The sequence below is a fragment of the Gadus chalcogrammus genome, chromosome 19 (genome assembly GCF_026213295.1).
Source record: "Gadus chalcogrammus isolate NIFS_2021 chromosome 19, NIFS_Gcha_1.0, whole genome shotgun sequence".
NCBI lineage: Eukaryota > Metazoa > Chordata > Actinopteri > Gadiformes > Gadidae > Gadus > Gadus chalcogrammus.
In genome coordinates, this window is record NC_079430.1 from 11,945,411 (window position 1) to 11,954,513 (window position 9,103).

General features: G+C 44.6%; 2 protein-coding genes across 2 annotated transcripts in view; one reads left to right on the forward strand and one right to left on the reverse strand.

Annotated features, from left to right (window-relative positions):
• The window catches only part of cdk17 (cyclin dependent kinase 17), a 33,281-nt gene extending 31,407 nt beyond the window's left edge, over nucleotides 1-1,874 (reverse strand). Inside the window, exon 1 of the mRNA XM_056578460.1 lies at nucleotides 1,535-1,874. The gene's annotated coding sequence lies outside the window, so the exon portion shown is untranslated. The remainder of the gene's footprint in view (nucleotides 1-1,534) is intronic.
• Nucleotides 1,875-2,479: 605 nt separating this feature from the next.
• phyh (phytanoyl-CoA 2-hydroxylase) lies at nucleotides 2,480-6,986 on the forward strand. The gene is made up of 9 exons (XM_056578765.1): nucleotides 2,480-2,622; nucleotides 2,924-2,982; nucleotides 3,173-3,283; nucleotides 3,540-3,708; nucleotides 4,001-4,082; nucleotides 4,599-4,780; nucleotides 5,358-5,507; nucleotides 5,823-5,957; nucleotides 6,517-6,986. The coding sequence occupies exons 1-9, from the start codon at nucleotides 2,557-2,559 to the stop codon at nucleotides 6,568-6,570; spliced, it is 1,008 nt and encodes a 335-aa protein (XP_056434740.1). The 5' UTR covers nucleotides 2,480-2,556; the 3' UTR covers nucleotides 6,571-6,986.
• The last annotated feature ends 2,117 nt before the right edge of the window (nucleotides 6,987-9,103 follow it).

Sequence of the window (9,103 nt, forward strand, 5' to 3'; positions counted from 1 at the left end):
AATAGTTTGGTAAAATGACTATTAGTTATCCAGCTGTCCAGACCAATTCTAAAACCTTGTGCCCTGAAGCAATTTGACGCAATTGTATTTTATGGGGGCTATGTTTACCACTGGTCATAATAGCTGGATAGCTACTGAGCTGTCCAGCTGGTTAGCTACTGGGCTGTCCAGCTGGATAGCTACTTTGCTATACAGGTGATGCTAGACAGCAAGGCACACAGACGCAATATGATTTATTGGGTCCCACCCAGATACACACAGAAAGTGAGAGTTCAGAATTATCTGACAGGGGAGGAGTCATTAAAACACAGCATCTCTACATGCCTTTAACAACACACACACACACACACACACACACAAGCTGCTCTCGGGTTCTTGACCCACCGATTCTATTGCAGGATATGGCTGAAGGAGATTGAGAGAAGGATAGATAGAGAGCGAGAGCGAGAGAGCGAGAGAGAGAGAGAGAGAGAAAATAGGGCTTGGGTCAGTATAATTACTTGGTTCTGAGGCTGGTTGGGGGGAGAGGGGGGGATAATTTCACAGCCAACAGCCTAGATCATAATGTGGGTCAATAAATGGAACTGCATGCTACTGGGACACACACACACACACACACACACACACACACACACACACACACACACACACACACACACACACACACACACACACACACACACACACACACACACACACACACACACACACACACACAGGTTACCAAAAGGACAAGTGCAATTTGTCTCATTTACAGGTCAGGTAGTGTCATGTTATCTCTCTTGTTAGAACCAGATTTGCAGCAATAAGTAGCCCATATTTTCCACAATAAACCACGGAGATTATATGGTGTTTTTTTTGGTTCATTTTCCATGTTATACTCAAAAATGTTTAAAGCCACAATCTTGACACAGATGTATTCTATAAGACGATTGTCCATTTGATAAAACCCAAGAAAGATAAGAACAAGCAAAGCAACACATCAATTACATAATGTCTAGGTCGTTATGAATTGATATGGCGTCCTCAAACAAAAACCCTAAAACCCTGAGATAGATGTACTGTTTTTGTGAATCAACATCCACCACCTGTATGATACTCATACAGATTGCTAGGTTGTGAGTATGTTGGCTAAATACATTTCAACTTCATTAACTGTTGTCGCAAAACAATCCTCACGCATTCCTTTGATTGTGTGAGTGGTGATGGGGGGGGGGGGGGGGGGGCTCCTGCATTTGCCTGCGCAGGTAAATGAACACGTTCATTTTTAACTGTATACACATTAGGAACGGGGTATACTGTACACGACTTGTTATTTCAACCTAAACAACCTTTAGAATAGCACAAGGCAACGCAATGAAGACGTATCCAGCACAGCAGAGCGTTATACTGTAAAACAATGCGTCTTGGTGACAACATTTCTAGTCTTGTTTCCGTGTGTGGACCTTCATACGGTGTGGGATCGGGTGTGTGTCGACCCCCTGTGAAACGACACGGCGATTAACGCCACAACGCATTCCGTTATTTCACCTACCAGAGATGATGAACGACGTTTGGTGCCGACCTCCAGAACTCGCTTCCTCGGGAGGCCGGATGCTGATCTGGTTGGAACAGGACGGCTTGTTGATTTCTAAAACGTCCTCTTTTGGTTCCTGTTATACGGCTCGGTCACTCCTTGAAATGAAACGTTTAAATCCGCCGCAATAAAGGTGCGTATATTGCATATTACCGCAAAGCTCGGCTCCTTGGTCCCTGTAACTTACGCTCCGTGCCCTGAGCAGGAGAAGGAGTTGATACGGTACACTAGGCTACAGATGAGTCGGGAGGGGTGCGAGCTGTGGTGCCCGCATTCTGACGCCTCCGCCTGGGTAGTGACATGCAGGGGAGGGGGGGTCTGCCGGAGCCTCGGCCCGCCTTCCCTCGCCAGAGGAGTTGCGCTGTGGTGGAGCGCCCTCTGTCGGCTCGAGCCCGCATAGCACAGACTCGAGTCCTGATAGGATTCAATATGGTGATGAAGCCTATAAGGAATTACCAAGTACATCTAACGCACTTTTAAAACGTACATATAAGACATAAAACCGATTTCATTTTTTTTTACATGGAAAGAAAACGAATAACGCATTTATATTCATGTCTTGCCCGTACATCATTTCAAGTTCAAGTTCCTTTATTAGTCAAATGCACAAAATAACAGGCAAAGCAGTCATTGTATCCCAAGCTCTTCATAACAATGCAAAAAAGAAAAAGGATATTAGGGTTAAGAGTTCAAGAGGCTTGTGGTGCATGGAAAGAAGCTGCTCTTGGGCCTGGTGGTTCGTGTGCTGATTTCTCCGGTATCGCCAATAAACGAATAAACTAATAATAAACGTAAGCTGTTAGTGGCTGACTGCTGATACACACCTGTTATGTCACATAACAGGTCACATAACTTATGTCACATGTTGTCCTCCGCTATCGCAACTGAAGTGAATGAGGCGGGGACTATGCTGCTGTCACTCCCAGTCTGAGAGAAACAGCCGACTACACTACATCACAGGCTTCGGATAATCTGTAGAAATGTCGCGGGCAGCGGACCGACTCAAAGCCGTCCTGAATCATCTCGATCCATCCTTGGCTGGCGTCGTATCCTTTAATAGTGACTCGCAGAAGTATATGTGCTGGTCCCGGGTTGTGCGTGCCCTGTCTGGGCTATACTCACAGCCAGGGACAGGGGCTTGTGTGCAGGGGCACCCCACGGCAAGGAAATGCGCGGTCTTAAAACATAGAACAGGCCCATTTGGGACTCGATTATAAGCACTTAAATGTACTGGTTATTGCGCTTGCATACCTTCGCCGATGCTTTTATTGTATTTTGTAAACGTGTGTTTCGGTGTTGATCAACGTTATGATGGCGTGTTGCTGTACTTTGACCCGTATTGCACAGCGAGCTTCAAAAACTTCTGGACAAACCATCACTCACACCTACCAACCCCACAATTTGAGGTAAGCATTTGCGTTATATTGTGTTATTGGTGCACAGTCTTGCGCCCTGGCTTCGCAGTGTTGCTGAAGTCCTCCCGACCTTTGGCACATATCCGCTAGTCCCTCCCGTAGTCACACAGAAGAAGCATTTCTCAATTTATTGATTGGGGATCGAAGTACAACATCGTTTTCTGTTATTTGTATTTTGAAGGTACACAAATGACAACGACTTGCTGTCCCTGGATCAGCGTCTTTTCTACGAAAAAAATGGTTTCGTGGTGATTAAGAATTTGGTGTCCAAGGAGGACATCGACAGGTTCAGGTGATTGAGATATATGAAACATTAAAAAAAAAGAATAAAAATTACATTTAAAAACACAAATAAAATGTGTCGTTGATTAGCATTGTTTATAAGGGATCATACATGAAGGTGTTTATGTATATAAGGTAAGTAAGTAAGTAAATAAATAAGTAGGCCTGATGTGTGCGTGTGCGTGTGCGCGCGCGTGTGTGTATGCATACAAAATCATGCAGCAGCCTACCACTAGACTAAGATCTTGTTTTTCCATCTCCTCCAGGGGTGCATTTGAGCGTATCTGCCGTCGAGAGGTGAGTCCGCCTGGGCTGTTGGTTATGAGGGATGTAGCGATCGCCAACTCAGAGTTCGTCCCGGATCAGAAGGCTGTGACCAAGATCCAGGACTACCAGGAAGACCCAGAACTGTTCCGCTACTGCACCTTACCAGAGGTACAAACACACACACACACACCCAAACATACAAATACACAAGCGCACACACATATGTTGCGTTCACACACACAGACAAAGAAGTATTAATGTAGTATGAATATGTAAATTGTACAATAATATATATAATACATACAATACATGACGTGACGGGAGTCCATTTAAATTTTTTATTTAATTTAATTATATAATAATAATCATATAATTTTTTTGGTATTGGATTGCCTGCCCTTTCTGTTTGTCAAGTTTAAGGGATGGTGTTGTGACCAAAACCACCTTATGTCTCCGTTAGGTCCTTCAGTATGTGGAGTGCTTCGTGGGCGAGGACATCATGGCCATGCACACCATGCTGATCAACAAGCCCCCGGACGCAGGTAGGGCCTGTCATCCACACCTTCCTATGGGTCACGTACCCATAGGGAACCTTTTGGTCCAACTGTTTGTTATCTACTGTCCGGGGTTGCGATGGGCCTTTGGAGATCCGCCTGCAAGTACTTTTGTTGCCCGACTGTGTAGTTGGTTTATCTGAGGTGAAACAAACATATTTTCTTGTTTAAAACCCCTTTTCATTTTTTGTAACTTTGTAAATCAAAGAAAAGTTCCTCGTGTTTTTTTTTTTTTAACAAACAAACAATTAATAGCATATTAACATTATGTTTGGCATGAACAGTGCATGTTTGGCATTTTCTGAGTCTAAAAGAATAAACCACCTCCAAGGGGAATCGCGGCTGTTGTAATTGGTACGGGTACTCCGGGCGTTGATCCCACAGTCCAGTAGTTACAGCTGCCACGGCGTCGTAGAGGCCAGCCAACCGTGTTTGAGGTCGAGTGTTAACTAAACAACGACAGATGTGGACAAACGATGGACGGTCGTGTTGTTCTAAACCCAGGGAAGAAGACGTCCCGCCACCCGCTGCACCAGGACCTGCACTACTTCCCCTTCCGCCCCGTGGATAAGATTGTGTGCGCCTGGACGGCTATGGAGCGCATCACCCGTCAGAACGGCTGTCTGGTGGTCCTCCCCGGGACCCACACCGGAACCCTGAAGGAGCACGACTACCCGGAGTGGGAGGTGGGGGGCTCACACACACACACACACGCACGCGCACTCAGGCACACACACGCACGCACGCACACACACACACACACACACACACACACACACACACACACACACACACACACACACACACACACACACACACACACACACACACACACACACACACACACACACACACACACACACACACGCGCACTCAGGCACACACACGCACACACACACGCGCACTCAGGCACACACACGCACACACGCTCACACACTCATGTGCACGCATGCACACGCACACACACGCAAGCACGCACGCGCGCACACTCTCCCATCGCTCGCTGACTCATACACTCACACACATGCACACGTACACGCTCACACACGCACATACAAGCTCGCACTCATTCACACGCACACGTATGCATGCAAACTCTTTTGATGTCATTAAGCAGTGGGTGAGGTGGAGGGGGTAGGCGTCTTGTTAGGGTGGGAGTCACCTGACCAACATACCCAACAGCACCAGACTACACTGTCCTGCTGCATACCTAAGTACCCCCCCCCCCCCTCTCTCTCTCTCTCTCTCTCTCTGTGTGCTCAGGGTGGGGTGAACAAGATGTACCACGGCGTGCGGGACTTTGACCCCGACCTACCCAGGGCCCACCTGGAGATGGAGAAGGGGGACACCGTGTTCTTCCACCCACTGCTGATCCACGGCTCCGGGATGAACCAGACCACCGGCTTCCGCAAGGTGAGCAAACATGTGGAGCTTCTTAAAGCTTCTCCGTTTTAAAGGTGTCTATGGTAACTCGAAAAAGTAGCATTGTGCCGGTCGCTTTTATTGCATTCTCTCAAGTGCTGTAGGTCAGATTTAAGAGCTAGTCATTCTTTTGAAATAGCATCCTTCAGCTTTTAGTGAGTATACAACAGAATATATCTTTCGAGTTGGGAGGGGGTCTCTCTCTCTCTTGCTCTTGCTCGCTCTCTCCCTACAACAGGTTGAAATGTAAAACTGATTTTAAGCTTAAAAGTACGAAATGTTTTTGTTCAATGTGTGTGTCCACAGGCCATCTCCTGCCACTACGCTAGCGCTCATTGTTTCTACATAGACGTGAAGGACACCACCCAGGAGAACATCGAGGAGGAGGTTAGGCAGATCGCAGAACGGAAGTACGGCGTGACCGACGCCATCCGATTCCAGGTAGGGCTTTTGTAAATAAGAATTGGTTCTTTGAGACTTTCCTAGTTAAATTAAGGTTAAATAAGAAAAATCACTTCCACAATCCATAGCTTCTGTGTTCCTCGACCTCCCTGCCCATTCTCAGGGTCGCCCAGCACCAGGCATCAGGCTACCTGAACTGCAGCCCTCACACTCCCTAGCTTTAGGGCTGTGCAATTAATTGAATTGTGACCGCAATTTAAATTTTTGTATCAAACCATCTCCAAACTAATAAAATCGAGTTGAAACTTATATACTTCCTTTTTTTAAGTATATATTTTTTATTCATAACTTTTTTATAGAAATTGCAAAAATGAACAGCTGGATTTGAAAATTTCAACTTGAACATTTTGTGTATTTTTTTAAGGGGAAATTTCAGAGTGCTGAAGAAATCCATCATGTTTTCAAACTCAAAAATAATCCTTTTAATAATCCTAATTCCAATATTGATAAAATAATCGTGATTATGATGTTTTCCATAAGCGAGCAGCCCTACCTTACACATGAGTCTCATGACGGACCGCTTGTGCTCCCGCTGTAGGACACGTGGGCCCTACGAGGCCGCTTGGTGAAGGGAGAACGGGTTTCCCTCTAAGGCCCCGGCAGCGTCCTGGAAGCTCTGGGGGTGACGACTTCTCCTCATTAGATGATAACGAGATGATGTGAAGTCCACTCACACACACACGCCACTCGTGCGTCAGCAGGGATTAATAATTGTAAATCCTTCCTTTCGTTTAAATCAAAAGGGACAGGGTTTAATAATGATGATGACGATGATGATGATAAAGGCACTTTAATATATCTTCGATTATGGTCTGTTCACACTGCTGAAAAATAATGACTTTGAATTGAAAATGCCAGTATAGTGTTGAATGTGTATAAGATTGGTTGGGGTGTTTCCCAAGGGATGGTTTTCTTATTATTTTCAATTAAATTAAAGCTATTTTATTTTATTTCTCTAAGATGACAGCTCAACAAAAGACTTTGTATGTGTACGAGAAAAACAGTCAGGTGAATGAGAGTTGCTGCTTAATGCGATAAATCTATTCAGACACTGAAACGCTATACTCAAACTTTAACAATTAGGCTACATTAATTAACCATTAATTACTTTAATAAATTAAGTAATACGTATATATTATATTAAGTATATATTAAGTGTTGGTTGATGCTTATTACCACATTAACACATTTTCATTATGGTTAATTATTGTAACCTTATTGTCAGGTGTTACCAAAGCAACTAAAATGACAACAATTTAGCCCAACTTTTGAGGGTTCCCCTTATTTTGACATAACACAGACTTGGGGCCAGCACCACATCTACACCACCCTCTTGTGGTTGCAGGCGAACACAATTGTCCATGTTATTCCTTAAATGTACACTTTTTTTTGTGTCCGCATTGTTAATTTCAACCTTAATATCGGTGATAGTCATTTCCGGTACTAGTTTTAACAACTGACAAAGTGGGATTTTGAACTTCTTAGTGACTATTTTGAATTGATTGTATCTTTTTCTTAAACACTCAACGTAGCTCTTGTATATAATTAATGCCTTATGTGCCTCAATGTCTTATTGTAATACTACCTGTGAACAAGGAAATAAAATAAGATTAAAGTCCTTATATCTTGTTAATTTATTTTTTATGGTTCAAAGAAGCATAATGAATTAATACTTTTGTATGTTATGTAAGGTGTGTTTGTCTGTGAGGATGTTTTTGAAAGTGTGCGTCTATGAATACTAATATGTGTGTAGGTGTGGGTTAGACTTCTGGGAGTGCAGGGCATTGAAGGATTGAACAGCCTCAGTCTTTGTTCCTCATGGAGAAACTTCTCAGCTGGAGAAGCAGGAAATCCACGTGGAACGAAAACACACACTCTGGTATTCCTGGGGCTTCTCCAGTCCCAATCGATCATCCAGGTTAGGAGGCGCACACACACACACACACACACACACACACACACACACACACACACACACACACACACACACACACACACACACACACACACACACACACACACACACACACACACACACATCATTATATAATTATCAAAATGAAATATTATAGCACTACACTTACACTACAGGTACACATGTAATTACACACACAACAAATGTAATCACCCACACGCACAAACATAAACCAGATACCCCTGTGCACACACATTCACACAAGCGTAGATTCATAATCACAACCATATGTTAACGCTTACGCCACGAACTCGGTCACACATCAACACAACATGAATACCACTCTGAATCTATCACTATATTCGCCACCGCAGAGACACACAGAGTGCCATTGTGAAGGGAAATCTGTCCCCCGTCTAGAGCCCCTTTAAAGTGGCTGGCGGGCCAATGCGTCCTGGGCTGCCCGTTTTCCCTCTGAGGACAAACCTCACCTCAGAACCCGGAGCCACGGCAGCCCAGCCGGGGGATAGCAGGCCCACGTCTGGGCCACGTCTGCTCTGCTCCGATGACGTTTGGCCCCGCTCCAAAACTGTATGGAAAAGAAAAGCCAAGGCATTAGTATAGAGAATACTGAAATCTGAAAGTCATGAGGCAGGAAAGACACAGCATGGCTGTCCCGACGTTCATGTGTCTCGTAAAACTGTTAAAACCTAAGGATGAGGTAATTGCAGCTCACAGCGTGAGCGTCAATTAACTGTTTTTACACAAACACATTATGCTGATCTGGCAAACAGACCCACAAGCTAATTTTGAAATGCTTTATAAACCATTTAAACCCCCAGCATGTGATATATATGCAGTGCCTGCATATATATATGCAGGCACTGATCAGCAACACCTTTCCAATCATCTTACCACATTTGGCCAGTGTTCAGGAGTGTGTGTGTGTGTGTGTGTGTGTGTGTGTGCATTGAAATGTGAAGACCCATCCCAGATGACACATGTGGGCAGATATACAGTTTGAATTATCTGTGGGTCAGGTCACGATATGGATACAAAACACAGGTGTTTGTGTGCGCGCGTATGTGTGTGTTGGTGTCTAGGAGAAAGACAGACAGCCATAGCGAGGGCAAGATTGCGAGGCAGATAGAAAGAGAGAGAGGATGTTTGAATCCTCTCCTAAATATCTCAATAATACGTCCCACCTGCT

Coding starts and splice junctions, on each gene's coding strand:
- phyh (XM_056578765.1), top strand. CDS start 2,557: ATGTCGCGGGCAGCGGACCGACTCAAAGCCGTCCTGAATCATCTCGAT. Junction 2,983..3,172: donor TACCAACCCCACAATTTGAG/GTAAGCATTTGC, acceptor TGTATTTTGAAG/GTACACAAATGACAACGACT. Junction 3,284..3,539: donor GAGGACATCGACAGGTTCAG/GTGATTGAGATA, acceptor CATCTCCTCCAG/GGGTGCATTTGAGCGTATCT.